A 25,927-nucleotide genomic window follows, 5' to 3' on the forward strand; every position below is an offset into this window, starting at 1 on the left:
CCCCTAAACTGGGAACGTTCATATGCCACAGGTGTGGCCCTAAAAAGACAAAGAGACCAAAATATATAAATACATACATACATATTTCCTATTTAAAAAAGAAAGGAGGAGTTCCCGTTGTGGCGCAGTAGTTAACGAATCTGACTAGGAACCATGAGGTTTCAGGTTCAATCCTCGCCCTTGCTCAGTGGGTTAAGGATCCGGCATTGCCATGAGCCGTGTAGATGCAGCTTGTATCCAAAGTTACTGTGGCTGTGGTGTAGGCCAGCAGCAACAGCTCTGATTAGACCCCTAGCCTGGGAATCTCCATATGCCGTGGAAGCGGCCCTAGAAAAGGCAAAAGCAAAAAAAAAAAAAAAAAAAAAAATTAGATGCTAATTCCACCTGGGTAGCTCTTAACTCTGTGTTCATTAATAATTGGCCAAACTGGGAACTTCCCCTTCTACTAAAAAGAACCAGGAGTTACCACTGTGGTGCAACAGCCAGCCAGGCACAGTAGGCTAAGGATCTGGCCTTGTCGCAGCTGCAGCTTAGGTCACAACTTCAGCTCAGATCTGATCCCTTATCTGGGAATTCCTTATGCTTCAGGGCAGCCAAAAGCAGGGCACGGGGCGGGGGGTGGGAAGAACCAGGATAGGATGGGAAACTACGTCCACTTGGATTTTTTTAGTCTGGCAAACCAGCTCCCAGACTCCAGATGAACCACCTCCAAGGAAGACCATCAAAATTCTATTATCAGGTAGTTCCCATCATGGCACAGCAGAAACAAATCTGACTAGTATCCAATGAGGATACGGGTTTGATCACTGGCCTTGCTCGGCGGGTCAAGTGCTAGAGTTCCCGTCGTGGCGCAGTGGTTAACGTATCCGACCAGGAACCATGAGGTTGCGGGCTCGGTCCCTGCCCTTGCTCAGTGGGTTGACGTTGAAGACGCGGCTCGCATCCCGCGTTGCTGTGGTTCTGGCGTAGGCCAGAGGCTGCAGCTCCAATTTGACCCCTAGCCTGGGAACCTCCATATGCCGCAGGAGCGGCCCAAGAAATAGCAAAAAGACAAAAAAAGAAAAAAAAAAAAAAGAATCCAGTGCTGCCATGAGCTGTGGTGTAAGTCGCAGACATGGCTCAGATCCCGGGTTGCTGTGGCTCTTCCATAGGCCGGTGGCTGTAGCTCCGATTCGACCCCTAGCCTGGGAACCTCCATATGCCACGGGTACAACCCTAAAAAGCAAAAAAAATAAAAGAAAAAGGAAAATTCTATCTTCAACTCCAGCAAATGAAGGCTCCCAAATGAAACTGTAACCTTCCTAATTCCTGCTATTGTCACAAACAGCCAGGACATTGGAAATGATTCAATCACTAGAGGCATGCTCAGCCCTCTAACCAGCCTTTCCAACGTCCTTCTAATTCCCAGTGACAGGGCTCCAAGGAACTACAAAGGCTTTTTCCCAATCCCCCCTCTTAATCACCTTGGAGAAACACTTCAAACTGGGGCGCATCTCTTCCAGTCCTGACCTGGAGCCACAATCTCCGTGCCCAGCTCCACAGCTATAAAGTAGCCCCTGCCTTGAAATACTCAGTTCTAGTATTGGGGATCTCTGACTAACCTCAAAAGATTCCTGTCTTTGAAGGAATTCCCTTTTGTTTAGCTCGGGTGAGTGATATAGACCCCCTTTCCTTAGTTTCTCCACCCCTACCCATTTATCACACTGAGACTTCACAGAGGAATATCATGCTGGAATTTTTTTTCTCCCCAAAGAGGGAAATAATTATAGAACTTTACAGCAGTCATCAAAGTAACCAGCGAAGTGAATTAAATGACCCTTTAAGATCTTTGATTTGTTGCATCTCTGCTGGTACTTGAGCAGACTTTGGAAACACTGACCATCTGTCCCTACTGAGTCAGCTACCACTTTCCTTATGGACAAAATCTCCAACTGATGTTGGCAGAATTTGGCCTCAGAAAAGGAAAAACAAGATTGAAAATTCAACAACTGGTTTCATAAAAGAGAAAGCTGTGGCTTGGACCAAATAACAACCCAGACCTAGGAAAGATGCTAAAATTCCCACTCGTCACCACTGTCCATGCACTGAATCACTGGGTTGCTGAAAAAACCAGAGCCTTCATGAGTCAACATTGGTGGGAAAACATGAACCAGGCAGAAAAAAGTGCCTCCCTCACTTGCCCCACTTTTCCCAAGCATAAGCCACCTAAGCCGATTGTACCACTCCTGGATATTTTAAACGGCCTAATGTACCACTTGAAGAAACAGATGGATTTCATACAACTTCCTTTGTTTAAGAGATATGAACATTTCAGTCTTTTGTCTTTTTAGGGCCACACCTAGGATATATGGAGGTTCCCAGGCTCAGGGTCAAATTGGAGCTGTGGCTGCCGGCATACAACACAGCCACAGCAAAGCCAGATCTGAGCCACATCTGCGACCTACAGCTCATGGCAATGCCAGATTCTTAACCCACTGAGTCAGGCCAGAGATCAAAGCTGCATTCTTATGGATAATAGTCAGACTCATTTCCTCTGGGCCACGATGGGAGCTCCTACAATATTTCAGTCATGGTCTTTATGTTTCTCACTGGACTGAATTCTTCCCTTGCAGACGCCCTCCTTTGTGGATAATGTCCTTTTGGAAAAGACTATGCCTCCCTGGGTATCTCCACTCAAGCTTCACAGTGACTGAGGAACCCATTTTACCGGTCAGGTGCTTCAACATGTCTGTGTCGTTTGGCCAGTTTTACAACTTTCACTCTGCTCACCAATCTCAAAGCTTCAATTTAGTCAAAGGCACTAACAGCTTTAAGACTCAATTGGCAAGATTCGTAGAAGCCCTTCGAATACCTTGGGTACAAGCACTGTTGTTGGTCCTTATAAATCTCAGATTCACCTCTTTTGGGACTCATAAACCCTCACTCTCTGAGATATTCACAGGATGCACAATGCATTTGGCATCTGCTTCTTTTGACCCACGACTGATGAAAGGAGAGATACTCTAAAATGCATGGTTCTGATGGCTCCCATTAAAAATAACCAGCTCTGGAGTTCCCGCTGTGGCTCAGCAGTAACGAATCCAACTAGTATCCAACAGGACAAGGGTTATACCTCCGGCCTTACGCAGTGGTTAAGGATCTGGCATTGCCATGAGCTATGGCATAGGCTGGCAGCTACAGCTTCAATTTGACCCCTAGCCTGGGAACTTATATATGCTAGGGATGTGGCCCTAAAAAGAGCCCCCCACAAAAAAAAATTTAAGAAAATAAAAACAGCCATGTTCTGGAGTTCCCTGGTGGCTCAGGTTACTGCCATGGCAAAGGTTCAATCCCTGGCCTGTGAACTTCACATGCCATCAGCATGGCCATAAAAAAAAAAAAAAAAAAAGGAGTTCCCATCGTGGCGCAGTGGTTAATGAATCCGACTAGGAACCATGAGGTTGCGGGTTCGGTCCCTGCCCTCGCTCAGTGGGTTAAGGATCCGGCGTTGCCATGAGCTGTGGTGTAGGTTGCAGACACGGCTCGGATCCCTTGTTGCTGTGGCTCTGGCATAGGCCGGTGGCTACATCTCCAATTCAACCCCTAGCCTGGGAACCTCCATATGCCGCGGGAGCTGTCGAAGAAATGGCAAAAAGACAAAAAAAAAAAAAAAAAAAGATTTCCCAGAACTGAAGCAGAGGACATCTGATAAGACAGCTTTCCCAAGATATCTCAATCAGGCCTGTTATTGGAAGTGTGTCACCAAAACTTTGGTGATAGCATTACTTTTTGTATGATCGCCAATGTCTATGACCTTGAAAATACATCAACTTTAGATAAAAAGTGCATTAGATTCAAATGTGACCTAAACAGGTTTCTAATCTGTGCACCTTTCCTCTGATGTGAAATACTACACCAAGGAAAGGTCTTTCCTGATACAGAGGGACAAAAAGCCACCAAAACTGGAAAACTTGCCTTTTGATTGGTGACACCATCAGAGAAAGATCTTGATCAAAGGGGAAATTTTAAAAAAGTTAATAAACAGAAGCCTTAATTAAACAGTTTGGAGACCAGAAAAGCGAGCTCTCATGCCTTGCCATGTCCACCATGAAGAAGAAAGACCCCTTTCCCAGCAAGGACTCAGCCAATGAAAAGCCAAGGACTCTTCAATACAGCCCTCCAACTTCCCTTTCCTCTCCTCAAAGTAGCCCCTTCCCTTGCCCTGCAGTAACCTGCATGTGCTTTGCTATAGTTACACACCCTGATTCGAAACTCTCTGCTGATATCAAAGAAGCCCATCTTTACTGGAGAAAATCTGTTTCAGTCAACAATCTGGTATTATCGACACTGATCCAGAGACCTGGCCTGTGGCACACACAACCAGGAACACTGGGCCTGAGTATTCTTTTCTTGTTAAACTACACAGACAACCTGTCAACTTGACTGGAAGTAGCCTAAACAAACAAAACCTACTAATAAAGCCTGGTAGGTATGCTTGTAAAAGGGGTAGGGCGGGCACATGGCCAGACAAGGTCCTGCCTGGCCAACAGTCAGCGGAGCAGTGGTCCCCAAAGCCAAAGTCTCCCTGGGTCTCAGTCAGCAGGATCTAGACCCCATCTGAAGGCTTGACCCATGTGCCAGCAAAGTCACCCTATAGGTGGCTGCCCATGAGGTAGCTATCACGGATGGCAAAAGCGCCAGGACAGCGGCGCTCTCGGCAACAGATAGCCAGGTGGCCCTGCAGGGAGCAGCGGCCCACACATTCCCTGAGGAGCAACAAAGGCGGAGGCGACCTCTGGCCCAGCTTGCAGGCGAAACATTAGCCTGCTCTGACACCTGTGGGATGCTCCTTGAGTCTCTTCTACTGTTACCTTTAAGAATATTACACTTTGGAATTTCTGTTGTGGCGCAATGATTAACGAACCTGACTAGGAACCAGGAGGTTGCGGGTTCGGTCCCTGGCCTTGCTCAGTGGGCTGACGATCCGGCGTTGCCGTGAGCTGTGGTGTAGGTTGCAGACACGGCTGGGATCCTGCGTTGCTGTGGCCCTGGCGTAGGCTGGCGTCAACAGCTCCAATTAGACCCCTAGCCTGGGAACCTCCATATGCCGCGGGAGTGGCCCAACAAATGGCAAAAAGACAAAAAAAAAAAAAAAAAGAATATTACACTTTTAGGAGTTCCCTCATGGAACAGGTTTGGGATCTGGCATCATCACTGCAGCAGATGGGGCCACATGTGTGGTGTGGTGTGGGTTCGATCCCTGGCCTGGGGGCTTTCATGTACAGTGGGTGCAGCCAAAAAGAAAAGAAAAGAAAAATATTGCAATTTTAGATAAAAAGTTGCTGAACAAAGAATCATAGCTTTGTTGGAGGTTTACAGGAACATCCTGACTAAAGCTATGTGAATAGCTGCAAAAACAAAGCATCCAATATCAAGCTTGCAACAACTAACATCCCTCCCTCACCTTGCCTTTTTTTTTTTTTTAGGGCCACAGGTACAGCATATAGAAGCTCCCAGGCTGGGGGTCAAATCAGAGCTGTAGCCGCCAGCCTATGCCATAGCCACAGCAATGCCAGACCGTCGTGTCTGTGACCTAGGCTACAGCTTGCAGGAACACTGGATCCTTAACCCCCTGAGCAAGGCCAGGAATCAAACCTCATTCTCATGGATACTAGTTGGGCTTGTTTCTGCTAAGCCACAATGGGAACTCCTCAAGTTGCCTTTAAAAGGCATTTGCATGGAGTTCCTGTTGCGGTTTAGCGGGTTAAGTAGCCATCCAGAATCCATGAGGATGCAGGTTTGAACCTTGGCCTCACTCAGTGGGTTTAGGATCCAGAGTTGCCCCAAACTACAGCAGAGGTCACAGATGCAGCTCAGTTCTGGCATCGCTATAGCTGTAGTTGTGGCATAAGCCAGCAGCTGCGAATCTGATTTGACCCCTAGTCGGGGGAACTTCCATACGCCAGAGGTGGGGCACTAAAAAGACAAAAAATTATAAAAACAAAAAAAGGGATTTGCTGAAAGCCTTCTCATTTGTTCAGGTTTCTCTTAAGTTATGAGCCATCCATCTCCTGGCATGACCCTGCAATAAGCTTTTCTCTGCTCCAAACTCTTGACGTTTCAGTATTGTTTGGATTCACCGTGCCTCGGGCACACAGACTTGCATTCAATAACATGCTCAGATTTGGAGACGTTTGTGTGGTTTACCTGAGGTTATAAACATTTGAACATCCAGGCAGCCTGAGGCTTGGAAGAGAAAAATCTAAACAGAACCAATCTAATTTTACCAGAGATAAAGGATAGACATCACTGGAATTGAGCAGTCTTTCTGTTGCAACTGGTGGAGTCCCTGGTGGCTCAGGGGGTTAAGGATCCAATGGCGTCACTGCTGTGGCATGGTCTCAGTGCCTGCCTGGCACAGGAACTTCAGCATGCCACAGGAGCGGCCAAGAGTATAGCAACTGGTTTGTCACTGGCTGGTTGTATTGGCCAAGTATTTATGGCAAAGCCCCAAATGGGGCCTGATGTTTGTGCAACACAAATGTCTGGCCATGGCTATCACCGGGTGGTAGGGCTGCTGCACCCTGGGTTTTTCCTGGGCAAAGTGGAGAATCCATCTCACAGTAACAACTGCCAACCTCTCAATTCTAGGTGGGTACACTCTGTTTCCCACTCGTATGTTCACTTGGCTGCTTTTCCATCACCTCCATCACACTGGAGGATGTGAGAGCGCACACAGCCAACTTTTAATAAATTCATCCAGCCAGCCTCAAAGGACAGCCAACAAAGACTGTTCTTACTGAAAAGTGAAATACCTCTAAAGAGAAAAGCTGTCCTCCAAAGTAGGACAGCTTTGGACATGTCTCCTGTCTCATACAGAGACACGAGTGCCATTATCCACACAGAATGTTGTGTTCACCCCAATGAGTCGGCTAATGTCTTGTGTACTTTATCACACAATGACAGACACCAGTGATCATGAGTCTTTGGTGGAAAAAATAACCAGTGATTGTGGAATTGTTATCTCTTCTTGTATCTGCCTTCAGTGCAACCAGGTATCTGCCAAAGGAGCCACCTCCATGCCAGCAAAAGCTCAGGCTGGCTGATGTGAGCATGCTGTAGAAAAGGGAAGCTCATGACAATTCAGAGGGTCACTGGGCAAAGGGAGACAGGTGCCAAAGTGCTGGAAGTCATTGAATGGATTTGACTGCCCGCTGACCAAACTGGACCTCACCCTGACTCATCCTCGGAACGTGCATTTGCTGGTGTTCCCCACTCCCTGAAGTGGCTCCCAGGATACAGGCCTGAGACAGAAATGTGATGTTGAGATTACCTGGACATAAACCTGACTGAACTCAGTTAGGGCTCCTCCACAAACTTATAAGATTTGGTGGGTAGACAGGGAAAACAATACACCTCTCAGCCACTCAAGACAAACTTCCAAAGTTCCTGGCCGATTGAAACTGCTAACTACCAATCTCAAGTGGTCTGCCTTTTTTGTTGATCTCTTTCTCTTTCTTTTTTTTTTTTTTTTTCTTTTTTCTTTTACAGCCGCCTTGCAGCATATGGACTTCCCCAGTCAGGAATGAGGTCCGAGCCAGTTGCAACCTACACCAGTTATGGCAATGCCAGATCCCTAACCCACTGTGCTGCTGGGCTGAGGACTGAACCTGTGTCCCAGCGCTCCAGAGATGCTGCCAATCCCATGGCGCCACAGCAGGATCTCATTGGTCTCTTTTTCTAATGATCCTCAAAAAAAAAAAAAAAAAAAAAAAAAAAAAAAAAAAAAAAAAAAACCAAGGTAAACGCCATTATCATCTGCATGTCTCAATCAGGAACTGAGCCTCTGGGAGCTCCAGCAAGTCACTTAGAGATTTCCTGGTGGGAAATCCAAACTAGACCTCAGTGCCTGGCAGCATGGGCCTTTCTGAAGGTGGCCCCACAGCATCAGCTCAGACCTCAAGAGTCAGGAGTGAGAGGTGGCTGGCCTCGGTGTCATCACAGGTGCACTCAATTCACAGGGAATGGGCACCTCAGACCTTCAGCTCCTCTAAGGGGCAAGGAACAGGAGCTCGCCTTATCCCTAGGAGCTCACTGGTAACAACACAAATTTGGCACCAACTGGCAAGTCATTTTTTGCCATCAGACTATTCTCCCTGAGGCACAGAAGAATTCAGACTGCCCCCTCCACAAAAACTGTTCACCCTTCAGGCCTGTAGAGCCCAACTCTTCTTATAAAAAACCTCACACAGTAAATTGAACACCCAAAACAAGAGGCCTTAAACAGTAAGACATTCGTATTATACAAACCAAAGAAATGTGTGTGGTTACAAACAAGTCCAACAGTTTGTGTTGCTAAATTGGAGGCTGGAAAAATTCATCAGATGAGAACATATCCCTGCAAAAAGTGGTCCTCTGCATGTTCTCAGCCAAACTCGTGTGATATTCTCTGGGTCAACACTCCTTCCGGCTCTTTTACAAGGAGTCAGAGAGAAAGGAACACCAGCCCTGGGGGGGGGGGGGGGGCTATTCCTAGTTTGTTCTAACACACAGAAGAAGTCAATTTCCCTGCATGAAGTGAGGTGGTGACTGATGCACACTATGTGGACCTGCCAGGTGGTAGAGGGGAAATGGCCTTAACAGCACAGATGGCAGTGACATAAATCTGGGAATAGCCCTGGACAGGTTAGAAAGCGCAACAGTCACACAAGTTCTCAGCATAACTGAAACATAAAAGGAATCTCCTCTCTGTGGATAAATGCAGATAGAGACTGGACTCCGAGGGATGGCTCTTCAGTTTATTCCAGTGTTGCTACCCTCAACACGAATATTGCACATTGCCTTGCACATCTAAGGCCTTTCTCCAGTGTAAACTCTACCTTGTATAATGAGGTGAATTTTTTTTTTCAGGAATTTCCCAAATTCCCAGCACAAGTAAAGCTTTTCTTGTGAACTCTCTGATGAGAACGAAGTGTGGAACTGGAGATAAAAGATTTCCCACACTCGCTACACTCATATGGCCTCAATCCTGCATGAACCCTCTGATGATAATGAAAGCCAGCCCGAGACAAAAAGGACTTCCCACATTCACTGCATTTATACGGTTTTTCTCCAGTGTGAGCTCTGCAGTGGTCAATGAAATAAGAATTGGATCTAAAAGATTTTCCACATTCACTGCACTCATAATGCCTTTCTCCAGTGTGACTTCCTCGATGATAACGAAAGTTCTTCCGACTGTGAAAAGATTTCCCACATTCATTACATTTATAAGGTCTTTCTCCTGTGTGAACTCTCTCATGTACAAGAAGGTGACATCTCTCCATAAAGGATTTCCCACATTCATTACATTTATAAGGCCTTTCTCTTGTGTGAACTCTTCCATGTCGAATGAGTGCTGATCTCTGGGTAAAAGACTTGCCACATTCCTTACACTGATGAGGCTTGGATCCTGTGTGAACTCTTTGATGCTGAACAAGTACATAGCGCTTCACAAAAGATTTCCCACATTCATTACACTCAAAAGGTCTTGACCCAGTGTGAACACCCTGGTGATAAAGGAATCCGGGTCGAGATAAAAAAGACTTCCCACATTCACTGCATGTATAAGGCTTAGCTCTACCATGAACCTTCCAGTGTTCAGAGAGGTGAGATTGATGGATGAAGGATTTCCAACACACGCTGCACTTGTAAGGCCTTTCTCCTGTGTGAACCCTCTGGTGTAAAAGAAGTTTACACTTCTGGATAAAGGATTTCCCACATTCGTTACATTCATAAGGCTTTGATCCACTGTGAACTCTCTGATGATAACGGAAGCCAGAGCAAGAGGTAAAAGACTTCCCACATTCACCACACTCATAAGACCTTTTTGGACCATGAACTTTCCAGTGTTCAGAGAGGTGAGATTGATGGATGAAGGCTTTCCAACAAACAGTGCACTTATAAGGTCTTTCTCCTGTGTGAACCCTCTGGTGTAAAAGAAGTTTACATTTCTGGATAAAGGATTTCCCACATTCATTACATTCATAAGGTTTTGATCCACTGTGAACTCTCTGATGATAACGGAAGCCAGAGAAAGAGGTAAAAGACTTCCCACATTCACCACACTCGTAAGACCTTTTTCCACCATGAACTTTCCAGTGTTTAGAGAGATAAGACTGACAGCTAAAGCATTTCCAACACACACTGCACTCGTAAGGCCTTTTTCCTGTGTGAACTCTCTGGTGGAGAATGAGTATTGAGCTATTGAGAAAAGATTTCCCACATTCACTACATGCAAAAGGCCTTTCCCCTTTATGTACTCTCTGGTGTAGGATGAGCACCAAGCTATTGGTAAAAGATTTACCACATTTGTTGCAATCGTAAGTCCTTTCTCCTGTGTGAACTCTCCAGTGTACAATGAGGTAAAATTTTCGTCTAAAAGATATCCCACAATGCATACACTCATAACGCTTCTCTCTATCATGAACTACCCGTTGTCGAATTAGGAAGGATCTAGGGCTAAAAGAGTGTGCACATTCCCTGCAAAGGTAACAGTTTTCTCCAGTGTGACTTCTCCAGAGATAAAAGAGGACAAATTTTTGGTTAAAGAATTTCCCACACTTGCTGCACTTGTACTGCTTTGCCCCAGGAAGAACTTTGTGATGCCGACTGAGCATTGAAATCTGGCTGAAAGACTTGCTACCTTCACCATACCCATGAAACCTTTCTCCAGTGTGCACTCTCTGGTGTAGAACCAATGAAGATTTGTATCTGAATGTGTCCCCACATTCATGGCACACAAAACATTGTATTCCAGTGTGGACACCTTGGTCCTGAACAAGCGCATGTTTGGGGTCAAAGGCTTTCTTGCATTCTCCCTGGGTGTGATGACTTTTTCTGCTTTGTAAAGTTGCCTCACACTGGGTGGTCTTGTTTGGCTTCTCCTTGGTGTGAATGGCCTGGTGGTGGAGATGTCCTGAGGTGGCCAGAAAGTCCTTCCCAACTTCCTCACAGGTAAAAGGCTTCCCAGAAACGTGGAGTTGGTAGCTCTTTACAAACAAGGCCCTGTCTATGTTATTTCTGAAGGACTTCTCTTCCATGTGCTGCTCCTGGTGTTTTTGAAGGTTTGCACTGAAATGAAATAATTTCACACAGACTCTATACTGGAACTCTTTGTGGTTGTGTTGTGTTTCTTCATGCTCAGCCAAGCGAAAAATACCTCTCAAGGCCAGACTACACTTTTCACAGGGGTGGTTCTTCTGGGAAAGTGAAGCTGCCTTGAGAGTCCTGGCCTGGGACACGTCTCTAAACATGCTTGGTTGAAATGGTGACTCTGCATCCTCTGCTCCACAGCAGCAACCTGAATGCAAATAAATGCTGGTGAAGGATGTGTTGAGTTCACAGGGAGGGGGCAACATCATCGTAAATGTCACACGTCACATCTAGGAATAAGTCTATGGGAGGCTTTTCCAGAAAAGAGAGTTATAATTCCATTGCAAAAGTGCCTACTGGGCATTTCTGGGTCTCTATGGTGTCCTTCACCATGGAAAGGACACAAGAGTAGGGTGCACAACAGAGAAGAGAGGCATATTCTAGAACTTGTTCACATGCCAAAGGATTCCTGCAGAACCCGTTCTGCTGATGATATGAGGCCGTGTAGAAGCTTATGTCCAAACCCAGGAAAAACCAATTGCAATAGAGCAGTTGCTGTTTGATGCCCATATATGGACACCTGTGAACTAGTGCTGCAGAACCAGAGAGGAGGAGGTATGAGAGAAATGGCCAAGATATGAAGTCCAGAAAGATGGGGGCCTATTCCTAGGCTGGAAGTCAGAGATGTCACAAGGTTGTAAAACAGACTAGTCAGCAAAGCATCAAGAATTGGGAAGGAAATCGGAGGCTTTGAAAGAGGAGAAAAAGAAAAAGTAAAAAACAAAAAAACCACTGGGAAGAAAAAACAGAAGTGGGCTATGGCTCTGGAAACGACCCAAAAATGCTGGTTAGAAACATTCCTGATATGATCTGAGCATAATCCTAACATCAAACCCTCCTGAGCTTCATCAAGGCCATGCACCTGTGACTTCACCTTCCAGCCTTGGCCATTGAGAAACCTTAGCATCTTTGGTGCCTCCTGACCTAAGCTGACAGAGCTGCATTGTGATTACATGACTAGTGCCTCTCCAGAGCCCAAACCACCACACTCCACATACCAAATCAAATAGCAACCAACCCAAGGTGGGTCTTTCACAATCAAAACCACCCCATGAAGTCTGGAAGGAGCGCATGATCCACCAAATGCAAAAAGATTAAAAAAACAGCTTTATGAAACTTAAAAAATCAAGGAAACATGACATTTCCAAAGGAGTATAAGTTTCAAGCAAGTGAACCCAGAGAAATGCAGATCTGCACGCTACAGGACAAAGAATTCAAAATAATTATTTTAAGGAAGCTCAGCCAATTCCAAGAGGATATAGACAATTTGATGAAACCAAGAAGATAATACACAAATCAAGATGTTCTGAGACGGGGAAAGGGAAAAAAAGGAACTAAACAAATCCTGAGCTAAAGAACACAATGAATTAAATGAAAAATGCAATAGGGAATGCCAACTGCCAACTTGATCAAGGAGGAGGAAAATCTGTGATCCTGAATCAGATGATTTCAAATCATCCAGCCAGAGGAGAAAAATGCCTATGTAGAACTATGGGATACCATCAAGGGGAATAATATCCCATTGTGGGAGTGCCAGAAGGAGAAATGAGGGAGAAAGTAACAAAAAGCCTATTTAAATAGGTAAAGGTCAGAGTTCCTATTGTGGCGCAGCAGAAACCAATCTGTCTAGGAACCATGAGGTCGTGGGTTCGATCCCTGGCCTCGCTCAGAAGGTTAGGATCCGGGATTGCTGTGAACTGTGGTGCAGGTCACAGACACGGCTTGGATCCTGGGTTGCTGTGGCTGTGGCATAGGCCAGCAGCTGTAGCTCTGACTGGACCCCTAGCCTAAGAATCTCCATGGGCCATGGGTGCAGCCCTAAAAAAAAAGCAAAAATAATAATAATAATAATTAAAATAAAATAAAGAGGTAATGGTCAAAACAGGGAAATCAAAAGAGGTGTAGATATCCAGGTACCTAATAACCGCAGGTCCCCATACAGATTGAACCCAAAGGGATCTTGACTGAGACACATTATAATAAAAGTCTGAAATGTCAAAGGAAAATAGAATTTTGTATATAGCAACAGAAAAGAAACTCATCACATACATGGGACTCCCCATAAAGACATAAGTAGACTTCTCAGCAAAACCATGCAGGTCAGGAGAGAGAGTAGGATATTAAATTCAAAATACTAAAGGGGGGTGGGAGGGCATCCCTAGAGGCTCAGCAGGTTAAGGATCCAGCTTTGTCACTGCTGTGGCTTGGGTTACTGCTGTGGCACGGGTTCAACCCCTGGCCCAGGAACTTCCGCATGTTGTGAGTGTAACAAAAAATAAAAAATAAAATACTGAAGGGAAAAAACTGCCAACTAAGAATGTTTTATCCAGCAAAGTGCCCCTTTAGAAAGGAAGGTGAAATAAAGACTTTTCTACATAAATAAAGTTGAGGGAGTTTATCAGCATTTGACCTGCCTAACCAGAACTTCCTGGGCCAACAAGTGAACCTATACAGTTCAGAGCAGTAACCAGAGCCACAGCAGTGACACCGTCAGATCTTAACCTGCTGAACCACCAGGGAACCTAAATAGCCTATACTTATGACAGACAAACTAGATTTTAAATCAAAACCTTTCACAAGAGGAGCTCCCGGGGGCGGAGCAAGTTAAAGATCTGGCATTGGCACTGCTGTGGCTTGGGTTTGATCCCTGGCTACAAATTCAGCATGCTGCAGGCATGGACAAAAGGGGACAAAAAAGCATAAGCCAGTCACAAGACATAAAGAAAGTCATTATAAAATGATAAACAAGTTGACTTATCAAAAGGATATTAACAATTGGAGTTCCCGTCGTGGCTTAGTAGTTAATGAATCCGACTAGGAACCGTGAGGTTGTGGGTTTGATCCCTGGCCTTGCTCAGTGGGTTAAGAATCCCGCATTGCCGTGAGCTGTGGTGTAGGTCGCAGTTGCGGCTCGGATCCCACATTGCTGTGGCTCTGGCATAGGCCAGTGGCTACAGCTTTGATTTGACCCCTAGCCTGGGAATCTCCATATGCCGCAGAAGCGGCCCAAGAAAATGATAAAAAGACAAAAAAAAAAAAAAAAAAAAAGGATATAACAATTTTAAGTATAGATGCGTATAGGGAGAGTAAATATTAAGACAGCATCTGGAGTTCCCACTGCTGGGCAATGGAATCAGTGGCATCTTGGCGGCATGTTCCCACTGTTGTGCAATGGGATTGGCAGTGTCTCTGCAGTGCCAAGATGATCCCTGGCCTCACTCAGTGGGATAAGGATCTGGCATTGCTGCAAACTAAGGCATAGTTTGCAGCTACAGCTCAGATCCACATGCTGCTGTGGCTGTGGCGTAGGCTGGCAACTACAGCTTTGATTAGACCCCTAGCCCAGGTGCTACCATATGCCACAGGTATGTCCCTTAAGCTGCTGAGCCACAACAGCAACTCCTACAGTCAGATGCTTGACCAATCGTGCCATAGCGGGAACTCTAAACAACCTGGCTTTATACCAACAGGAACTAGAATAAATAACAACTAAGCCTGATGTTAGAATAAAGGAAATAACAGGAGTTCCTGTCTGGCTCAGCAGTAACAAACTCAACTAGTAATCATGAGGACCTGGCTTCAATACCTGGCCTAGATCTGGCATTACGGTGACCTGCAGTGTAGGTCAATGACATGGCTTGGATCCCACACTGCTGTGACTGTGTTGTAGGCTAGCAGCTACAGCCCCGATTCAACCCCTAACTTGGTAACTTCCATATGCCAGGTGTACGATCCTAAAAAGACAAAAAAATGACCAAAAAAAAAAAAAAAAAAAAAAAAAGGAAATAACAAAGATCAGAAAGTAAGTAAGATACAGACTAGAAAATCAATAGAGGAATTCCCTCTGTGACACAGTGGGTCATGATCTGCCTTGTCTCTGTGGAGGTGCTGGTTCAATTTCCAGCACAGTGGGTCAAGGATCTGGCATTGCCTCAGTTGTGAATGCAGCTCCTGCTCAGACTGAATCCCTGGCCCAGGAACTTCCATATGCCCCAGATATGATGAAAAAAAAAAAAAAGAAAGAAAAAGAAAAGAAAACTAACAGAAAGATCAACAAAGATAAGAGCTGGGTTTTGAAAAGAACCAAAACTGACAAACATTTAGCTAGACAGACTAAATTACAAAAGAGAAGAGACTCAAATAAATGAAATCAGAAATGGAGGAGGAGGAAGTTCCCCTGTAGCATGGCAGGTTAAGAATCTGGTCCTGGAGTTCCCGTCGTGGCACAGTGGTTAACGAATCCGACTAGGAACCATGAGGTTGCGGGTTCGGTCCCTGCCCTTGCTCAGTGGGTTAACGATCCGGCGTTGCCGTAAGCTGTGGTGTAGGTTGCAGACACGGCTCGGATCCTGCGTTGCTGTGGCTCTGGCGTAGGCCAGGGGCTGCAGCTCCGATTCGACCCCTAGCCTGGGAACCTCCATATGCCGTGGGAGCGGCCCAAAGAAATAGCAAAAAAGACAAAAAAAAAAAAACAAAAAAACAAAACAAAACAAAACAAAACAAAAAAAAACATCCACTCTCCCGAAACACTGAAGAAGAAAAAACATTTCCGAACTCAATTTCCAAGGTGACCATTACTCTGACACCAATGCAAGATATACAAACTACGAGAAAGGAAAATCTGATGTCAACTTCCTTGATGAACATAAAAGGAAAAATCCTCCACAAAATACTCAACTGCTCATTCAACAATCTTACACTATGATCAAGTGTGACTTTTTTCCTTGGATGCAAAGATAATTCCTCATATGCAAATCAATAAACATGATACACAACATTAAAAGAACAAATGGCAAAAATCATATGATCATCTAAACAAAACAAAAAACCAAGCACTTAAAACTGAGTATACTTTACGGAGTTCACATTGTGGTGCAACATAAACAAATGCAACTAGTATCCATGAGGATTAGAGCTCGATCCCTGGCCTCAATCAGTGTGTTAAGGATCTGGGTGTTGCTATGAGCTGTGCTGTAGTTGCAGATGTGGCTTGGATCTGGCATTGCTGTGGCTGTGGTATAGTTTGGCAGCTACAGCTCTGATTTGATCCCTAGCCTGGGAACTTCCGTATGCCCAGGTGCAACCCTAAAAAGACAAAAAACAAAACAAAAAACATGAATAATTTTGTTTTTTCCTGTGTGACTGCAATGATAATGTCAAATCCTTAACCCAATGAACCAGCAAGGAACTCCAACACATGAACAAAAAATGAAAGATCTGCACTCCCAAAACTGTAAGTAGAAGATTTGGGAGCTCCTGCCGTGGCTCAGTGGTTAACGAATCTGACTAGGAACCATGAGGTTATTGGTTCCATCCCTGGTCTCGATCAGTGGGTTAAGGATCTGGCATTGCCATGAGCTGTGGTGTAAGTCGCAGACACAGCTCGGATCCCACATTGCTGTGGCTCTGGTGTAGGCCAGCAGCTACAGCTCCAATTGGACCCCTAGCCTGGGAACCTCCATATGCCACAGGTGCAGCCCTAGAAAAGACCAAAAAAAAAAATTTTTAAAAACACAAACAATTTGAACTCTGAAAACTATAAGAGACTGATCAAAGAAATTTATACCAATAAATGAAAAGATATGCAATGTTCTTGTAATGGAAGAATTGGTGATGTTAAAATGTCTGTATTATTCAATGCAATGAACAGTTCAATGCAATTCTTACCAAAATTCCAAAAGAATTTTTCAATAAAATAAAAAATGAATCCTGGAGTTCCTGTCGTGACTCAGCAGAAATGAATCTGACTAGTATCCGTGAGGACACAGGTTCAATCCCTGACTTCGCTCAGTGGGTTAAGAATCCAGCTTTGCTGTGAGTTGTGGTGCAGGTCGCAGAAGCAGCTTGGATCTGGTGTTGCTGTGGCTGTGGTGTGGACCAGAGGCTACAGCTCCAATTCGAGCCCTAGCCTGGGAACCTCCGTATGCCGTGGGGGCGGCCCTAAAAAGACCAAAAAAAAAAAAGAAATGAATCCTAGAGTTCACATGGAACCACAAATTGCCTCAAAGAGGCTAGAGCAAGAAGATTAAAGCTGAGGGTATCACGTCCTGATTTCAAACTACATTACCAAGCTATAGTAATCAAAACCTTGTGGTACTGTCATAAAAACAGACACACGGGAGTTCCCATTGTGGCGCAGTGGTTAACGAATCCGACTAGGAACCATGAGGTTGCGGGTTCGGTCCCTGCCCTTGCTCAGTGGGTTAACGATCCAGTGTTGCTGTGAGCTGTGGTGTAGGTTGCAGACGCGGCTCGGATCCCACGTTGCTGTGGCTCTGGCGTAGGCCAGTGGCTACAGCTCTGATTCAACCTCTAGCCTGGGAACCTCCATATGCCGCGAGAACGGCCCAAGAAATAGCAACAACAACAACAACAAAAGACAAAAGACAACAAACAAACAAACAAACAAAAACAAACAAACAAAAAAAAAACAGACACACGGAGGAATGGAATAGAATGAAGAACACAGAAGAAATCTCAGGTACCTATGGTCAACTGATCTTTGACAATGACAACAAAAAAACAATGGAGGCGTTCCCCTGTGGTGCAGTGGTTAACAAATCTGACTAGGAACCATGAGGTTGCAGGTTCAATCCCTGGCCTTTCTCAGTGGGTTAAGGATCTGGCATTGCCATGAGCTGTGGTGTAGGCTGCAGACGCGGCTCAGATCCCGAGTTGCTGTGGCTCTGGCATATGCCGGTGGCTACAGCTCCGATTAGACCCCTAGCCTGGGAACCTCCACATGCCGTAGGAGCGGCCCTAGAAAAGACCAAAAAAAAACAAACAAAAAAAAAAACAATGGAAAAAGGATAGTCTCTTCAATAAATATTAGGAAATTCCTGCTGTGGCACAGTGGGTTAAGGAATCGGGCACTGCCACAGCTGTGGCATAGGATGTTCTTCAAAGAATTCAAAATAGAACTATCATATAATCAAGCATCCCCGCTTCTTGGTATAGAGCCAAAAGAAATGAGATATGGGAGAGAGACAACTTTTGGTCTTATGTTTGCTGCAGCATCAAAGACAATATATCAGATGTGGAAACAATATAAGCACCCATCTACAGATGAACAGATAAAATAAAAATGGCATACACACACACATGCACACCTGGAATATTATTCAGTCTTAAAAACAAAGGAAAGGAGTTCCCAATGTGGCTTCGGCTAGCAAATCCGACTAGCATCCGTGAGGACACAGGTTCGATCCCTGGCCTTGCTCAGTGGGTTAAGGATCCCGAGTTGTCTTGAGCTGTGGTGTGGGTCACAGACGCGGCTCGGATCTGGTGTTGCTGCGGCTCTGGCGTAGGCCGATGGCTACAGCTCCAATTGGACTCCTAGCCTGGGAACCTCCATATGCCGCGGGAGTGGCCCAAGAAATAGCAAGAAGACAAAAAAAACCCAAAAAAAAAACCAAGAACAAATCAAACAAACATAGGAAATCTTGGAGTTCCCATTGTGGCTCAGTGGTAATGAACCCAACCAGTATCCATGAGGACACAGGTTCAATCCCTGGCCTTGCTCAGTGGATTAATGATCTGGCATTGCCATGAGCTGTGCTGTAGGTTGCAGATGCAGCTCGGATACTGTGTTGCTGTGGCTGTGGTGTAATCCACCATCTACAGCTCCAAATTTGACCCTTAGCCTGGGAACTTCCACATGCCGCAGGTGTGACCCTTAAAAAAAAAAAAAAGCAAATCTTGTCATAGGCAACAACACAGATAAACCTAGAGGGCACTAGGCTAAATACTGTGTGATACTAAGAGTATATTGAATTTAAAACTAACGGACAGAAAATGCTGAACTCACAGAAATAGAGCAGAATGGCAGAGGATGGGGAGGGTGGGAGAAATGGGAGCCTGTTGCTCAAAAGGTACAAACATTCAACTGTAAGACTGATGTCATCCACTAAAGTCACTTCAAGGTTCCGGGCTGCAAATTCTTCCCTCTGAGGGTTCAGTACTACAGATACTGCGGTTGCAGGGGAGAGAAGAGAGTATGAGTCCCTTCTGTGGTATAATGGGTTAAGACTCCATCTGCAGAGGCTGGGGTTGCTGCAAAGGCTCTGGTTCTATCCCTGGCCCGGGAACTTCCATATGCTGTGGGGGTGGCCATAAAAAGGAAAAAAAAAAAGGCGGGGGGAGTATAAACAACCAGCCCCCTACTGACCACAGCAACTCCCAGAAAGGTGAGGAAACAAGCAATGCTGGAGCTCCACACACGATAGGGACAGAGTGTGCCTGGGAAAAGGGGATGAGGCCGGACACAGAGCTTAGTGCAGGGCACTGGGAAGGCTATGAGCATCTTACCCAGGGAGGATATAAGTGAAAAGTTTTGCAGCATCACATCGTGGTACAGGCGTCTCTGAGCCTCATCAAGGAGCCTCCATTCATCCCGGGAGAAGTAAAGGGCAACATCTTCAAAGGTCACACTGTCCTGTCAACATGGGGACAGATGAAACGATGAATTTTCTCTCTCTGAAAACCCAGTCCAAAGAAAAAGAAACAGAAACAGAAAAAGAACACGAAAACAAGAGTTCCTACTGTGGCTCAGCAGAAATGAATCTGACTAGTATCCATGAGGACAAAGGTTCGATCCCCGGCCTCACCCGGGCGTTGCTGTGAGCTGTGGTCTGGGTCGCAGATGCGGCTCAGATCTGGTGTTGCTGTGGCTGTGTCGTAGGCCAGCAGCTGTAGCTCTGATTCAACCCTTAGGCTGGGAACCTCCATATGCTGTGGGTATGGCCGTAAAAAGACCAAAAAAAAAAAAAAAAAAAAAGGAAAAGAAAGGAAGAAGAAAGCAAAGAAAAAGAAAAAAATGAAGATACAGTCCATCACATCTACCCCACTCTCATCCTCCTTCCAAGCTCCCCACCTCAGAGCAGATGCCAGTCCCTGGTGCCACTGATGCCCACTCCCCCTCCGGGTCCCACTAATCACCACGTTCAACCTCAGCAGTAACCGACAGGGGGACATGGAGATGCCATGCGAGCTCTGGGCCTGGTTAGCCGAGCCCATTCCTCCTGTCAAGTGATGCCCCTGGGGTCTCCCACATTGTACCTACAAGACACAGTCCAACCTGGGCTCATGCTTCACCACTAAGGCCCCAAGAGCAGGGCCTTGGGGCCGTCAGCTCACATGACCCACGTTCATGCACTTCGTTCTGGAGACTCTCTAAGGTCATCATTCCCCAAGGTGACACTCCCACACGTCTGCCGCCCCCCTGCTCTACAACAAGGCATCTCCCCAGAATCACGCAGACCCTTGGCACAGAGCTTCCAGAGAGGGACTGACACTCAAACGCAATCCAGGACCACTCCAGACCTCTGATGAATCCCAGGGCCAGGGAGAGGCCCGAGTGCTGCTTTGAAGGCCTCCCCACCTGCTTCTGACCCTTGCTTCAATATTAGCCACTCAGAACCACATGTGGATTACAGACACTCATGACTCTCTTCTACATTTGTGACGTAACATCTGCCCCTCAACAGTCACAACCCCGCGTTCTCTACTCAACCTTCCTTAAAACCCCAGCCCTTACAGTCTCCCTGCCAGGCACAAGGACTCTCACAAATGGCATTCACCCCAGTCCTTACCCACCAGCAAGACCAAAACACCCAGATCTTATCCAGGCTCACTGCGCAACTCTGGTGAACCTGGACTGCAGTGAATTAGCAGGAGCCCTGGTCCCAGTATGAACTTGGCTGAATTACTTCTCTGTCTCCCAAGCCACACCTTGCACCCCCTCATCTCGTGGATACCTTGGCCACCTGCCAGACCATTCCAGGCTGCCCCTCCCCTCACCTGTGCTCGTTATACTCAGGAATGTCAACCAGGTGTAAAGGAAGCGAGCCACTATTCAACACGCACCCTAGTCTTTCTGACCTGCTAACAGCATTACAACTAGAACCTGCACTCCATTTTAGAAATGTCATCCACAGATTCACTGGTCCTTACAAGAGCCACTACTTTTGAAAGTCTCCATCCTTAGCCCTTCAACAGATGTGTCCAGCTGTCCATCTGACGCCTCCACTCACTGTACTCTGAAACATTTCAGACCCAAAACCAGGCCAAAACAAGACTTCTGAGATTCCTCAGGAAAGAAACCTACCAACAGCTGCTACCTCCCATTTGATGAAGGATACATCCCTTCACCTGCTAGAACCCAAACCACCAGAGTCATTCCTAATCTCTACCTCTGTATTCTCTCTGCAGTTCAGAGAATCCCTCAATTGCAACATCCACTATCCACTTGCATCTTCTTCTTTTTAAAGAAACATGAAATGTATTTATCTATTTTTGGCCATGGCATGTATCAGCTTGATTTAGGATCTCTGCTCCCAGACCAGGGACTGAACCCCAGCCACAGAGATGAAAGTGCTCTGTCTTAACCACTAGACCACCAGGGAACTCCCTTGGCCCTTCTATTAAAAGAAGAAGGGAGAAGTTCCCGTCATGCCTCAGTGGTTAACAAATCCAACTAGGAACCATGAAGTTGAGGGTTCGATCCCTGGCCTCAATCAGGGGGTTAAGGATCCAGTGTTGCTGTGGCTGTGGTGTGGGCCGGCAGCTACAGCTCCGATTAGATCCCTAGCCTGGGAACCTCCATATGCTGCGGGTGCGGCCCTAAAAAAAAAAAAGACAAAAAATAAATAAATAAAATAAGAGGTATGTAGAGTTGGGAGTTCCCTGGTGGCTCAGTGGGTTAAGGATCTGGTGTTGCCAATACTGCTGCTCAGGTTACTGCTGTGGTATGCATTTGATCCCTGGCCTGGGAAATTCCACATGCCACAGGTACGGCCAAAAAAATAAAATAAAATAAAACATACCTAGAATCCAAACTTGTCTCCCACCTACATGGCCACAGTTCTGGTCCTTCAGCACTCTTCTCGATTATAGCAGTAGCCTGCTCTTGGGCTCCTGGCCCCATTTCTTCTTTCTTTCTTTTTCTTTTTCTTTTTTTGCATTATAGGGCCCATCTGTGGCACAAAGAAGTTCCCAGGCTAGAGTCCCACTGGGAGCTACAGCTACCGGCCTAGGCCACAGCCACAGCAACACCAGATCCAAGCCACATCTGCAACCTATACCACAGCTCATGGTAATGCTGGATCCTTAACCCACTGAGAAAGGCCAGGGATCGAACCCACATCCTCATGGATCCTAGCCGGGTTCCTTAACCACTGAGACATGAAGAGAACGTCTTCTTCTTTTTTTTTTTTTTTTTTTTTGGTCTTTTTAGGGCCGCTCCCACGGCATATAGAGGTTCAGGCTAGTTGTCTAATTGGAGCTATAGCCACCGGCCTATGCCACAGCCACAGCAACGTGGGATCCAAGCCTGTCTGTGACCTACACCACAGCTCATGGCAACGCCGGATCCTTAACCCCCTGAGCAAGGCCAGGGATGGAACCTGCAACCTCATGGTTCCTAGTCAGATTCATTAACCACTGCACCACGATGGGAACTCCACTAGTTGGATTCTTAACCCATTAAGCCAACAGAAACTCTCTCCTGCTTTTTGTTATTAAAAGCCACCTGCTGTACCATGTTTCCAGTTCAGCCACACCTCCAAGCATGTGTACGCTGGATCAGTTCCTGAGACAACCTGCTATGTCGGTTGATACTGGTTGTCGGGAATGGGAACACCTCTACTTACCCTTGTCCTGCACTCAGAGCTTGAGGATACCCTCAGGGCCCCCATATCCAAGAGCTAAGACTGTATCAAAGGAAGGGTCTCAAGACACCATAATACTCAGTGAGGCACTGGGTCACCCTCTCCTGCCTTTTTTAAGATCCCTAAGTGCTTTTTCAACCGTCAGAACCTGTGGGAAGGGGAAGGCAACCATGGCTGGGCTCCTTGGGTGCAGGACTTCCGTGTAATCCCATCCACCCCTGAAACCTGGTGACCACGGTTTAACTGACTAATCTCTTCAGAGCTGCCTCTTATCAGATCTCTGACTTTGAATAAGGACTCCAGCTCTCTGTGCCTCACTGTGCCTAATACGCACCCTCCAGGCCGCTCCGTTTCCCAGCAGCATTTTGGTAACTTTTAAAACCCTAACATGTAACGTGTCCTTCTTCTGACACTAACCTTCAAGGCCTCCAAGTCCCTCAGAAAAATAAACAGCCACTCCTCCTCACTCTGTTTCCTGCAGACATCAGATGGACCCCAGGTTTCCCGGATCCTCCCGTCCCAGTCGCACCTCCAAGCCTTTACACCGACCAGCCCCTTCCCCTGCAGCCTCTCCCACGCGCCATCACACCGCCTTCAGAAACCGGGCGGCACCCAAGACCGCCTCGCGGTTCTGGACACCGGGGCCTGGGCCGCAAGCACGGGAGCAGGCGCCCCGCACTCAGCCTTTAGTGTCTGGTAGGGGAGGGCGGGGAGGGCCTGAGGACGAGCGTTTACCTGAGACGGGTCCTTCAGCACCGCTGCCATCGGACCCTTGTGGGTGACACAGGCCAGTAGCGGCGGGCGAGGAGGCGGACGCGGGCACCCCGGCGGGGTCGCGGGGCCTCGGGGACAGCGCCTCCTCCTGAACCTTCTCCGTCAAGACACCTCCGTTCCGCTACCGCAGCGGAGCCAGAACATACCCAGAGTAGTTGGAATGGCGGCTTGAGCAGATGGGGCAGGAAGTCCCGCCCCTATGCGAGGAATCTGCCCGGAAATGCCTTACCCTAACCTTTCATTGGCTCCCCCAAGCGTAGGTCCTTCTGGGTAATGTAGTTCTCCTGGCTCTGGCGGTTCCCCACAAGAGGTGTTCGTTTATTTCTTTTTGTGGCGGCACCCAAGGCAAGCGGAAGTTCCCCGGCTAGGGATCGGAAACACGTCCACGTAGCGACTGAACCACAGAGTGACAACGCTGGATCCACTGCGCCGCAAGAGAACTCGGGGTGCGCTCTCTCTCTCTCTCTCTTTTTTTTTTTTTTTTTTTTTTTTTTGGTCTTTTGTCTTTTTAGGGCCGCACCCGCGGCGGCATGTGGAGGTTCCCAGGCTAGGGGTCTAATCGAAGCTACAGCTGCAGGCCTAAGATAGAGCCACAGCAGGCCAGATCCGATCTACACCACAGCTCACAGCAACGACGGATCCTTAACCCACTGAGCGAGGGCAGGGATCGAACCTGCAACCTCATGGTTCCTAGTTGGATTCGTTTCCACTGTGCCCTGCGCCTTTTTTTTTTTTAATTTTTACTGCCACAGTGGAGGCATGTGGAAAGTCCCAGGCCAAGGATTGAATCTAAGCCAAAGTTGCAACCTATGCTGCAGCTGCAGCAACACCAGATCTTTTAATCCTCTGTGCCTGGCTGGGGGATCTAAACCATGGCTCTGCAGACCTGGGCTGCTGCAGTCAGATTCTTATACCCACTAACTCACAGCAGGAACTCTCAGGAGTCCTTAACCCACCAGAAATTTTTCCATGTGGCACCTGTAAGGATGTAAGAATTAGAATGCAACCATCCCATTTCAAACAAGGGAGAGGATCTGTCTCTTGTTAAGTGCAACAAAGAGACATAATTTCAGAATTCGTGAAGCTCAGTCACTTCCCAGAGGATAAAAATATTATTGGAAGTTCCCTCCTGGCTGGCTGGTTAAAGATCCTGTGTTGCCACAATTCTGGTGCGGGTCTTACCAGCTGCTCAGGTTTGATCCCTGGCCCTGGGAACTTCCACATGCCCTGGATCCAGCCAAAAATAAAAATTAAAAATTTAAAAATTAAAAAGAAACAAAACTGACTAATGTCCAGGTTCAAGCCCTGGCCTCACTCAGTGGGTTAAGGATCCAGCATTGCTGTGGCTGTGGTGTAGGCCAGCAGCTGTATTTCCGATTCGAACCCTGGCCTGGGAAATTCCATATGCCATGGGTGAGGCCCTAAAAAGCAAAAAAAAGTGTGGGGGGGTGCTTGTTAGGTTGAGTAAATTGGCCTACTAAATTAGCTTGTCTTTGACACTCCAAGGAGAAAGTTCATAGCCGCACTGAGCTCTGCTGGAGTAAAAACATAAGATGATCGTATCAGTCACTCCTGAGAGCAAGGACACCTCACTAACTGCATATGCACAGAAAGATGGCTAGAGCTCAAAAAGATCCTGATTGCAAGTACCTCCCCCGCTTCAGCAAAATCACATACATACTAACAGTCCCACCCACCTCAGTGGAGAGGTTTTTCAGAGCTTTATGAAATGATGCCTCCTGGGCCATATTCCTTATTTTGCCCCAAATAAAACTTACAACTCGGAGTTCCCGTTGTGGCGCAGTGGTTAACAAATCCAACTAGGAACCATGAGGTTGCGGGTTCGGTCCCTGCCCTTGCTCAGTGGGTTAAGGATCCGGCGTTGCCGTGAGCTGTAGTGTAGGTTGCAGACGCGACTCGGATCCCGCGTTGCTGTGGCTCTGGTGTAGGCTGGCGGCTACAGCTCCAATTCGACTCCTAGCCTCGGAACCTCCATATGCTGCGGCAGCGGCCCAAAGAAATAGCAAAAAGACAAAAAGACAAAAAAAAAAAAAAAGTTCCATAGGAGTTCCCTTGTGGTGCAGCAGATTAAGGACCCTGTGTTGTCACTAAGGTGGCTGGGGTCATTGCTGTGGGGAAGGTTCAATCCCTGGCCCAGGAACTTTTGGATGTGGCCAAAAATGAATTAATTAAAAAAGAACTTTGGAGGAGTTCCCGTCGTGGCTCAGTGGTTAATGAATCCGACTAGGAACCATGAGGTTGGGGTTGGATCCCTGGCCTTGCTCAAGTGGGTTAAGGATCTGGCGTTGCTGTGGGTG

General features: G+C 46.7%; 1 protein-coding gene across 2 annotated transcripts; it reads right to left on the reverse strand.

The window, feature by feature from the left end:
• On the reverse strand, window positions 7,471-23,796 carry LOC100514469 (putative uncharacterized zinc finger protein 814). 2 transcript variants are annotated; one of them, XM_003128120.6, is made up of 3 exons: window positions 23,571-23,796; window positions 19,477-19,603; window positions 7,471-11,317 (listed from the first exon to the last, which is right to left on the reverse strand). In XM_003128120.6, exons 1-3 carry the CDS (start codon window positions 23,598-23,600, stop codon window positions 8,886-8,888), a joined length of 2,589 nt encoding a protein of 862 aa, XP_003128168.5. In that variant the 5' UTR covers window positions 23,601-23,796; the 3' UTR covers window positions 7,471-8,885. The 2 variants fall into 2 exon arrangements, with proteins under 2 accessions (XP_003128168.5, XP_005664974.2); XM_005664917.3 differs by lacking the exon at window positions 19,477-19,603.

Source organism: Sus scrofa, chromosome 6, assembly GCF_000003025.6.
Source record: "Sus scrofa isolate TJ Tabasco breed Duroc chromosome 6, Sscrofa11.1, whole genome shotgun sequence".
Lineage (NCBI taxonomy): Eukaryota > Metazoa > Chordata > Mammalia > Artiodactyla > Suidae > Sus > Sus scrofa.

Excerpts from the sequence above, each read along its gene's own strand:
- LOC100514469 (XM_003128120.6), bottom strand. The coding sequence starts at position 23,600 with ATGGCAGCGGTGCTGAAGGACCCGTCTCAG. Across the intron at positions 19,604-23,570 it reads TGCTGAAGGACCCGTCTCAG|GACAGTGTGACCTTTGAAGA; the intron begins GTAAACGCTCGT and ends CCATGTTGACAG. Across the intron at positions 11,318-19,476 it reads TTCACTTATATCCTCCCTGG|GTTGCTGCTGTGGAGCAGAG; the intron begins GTAAGATGCTCA and ends ATTTGCATTCAG.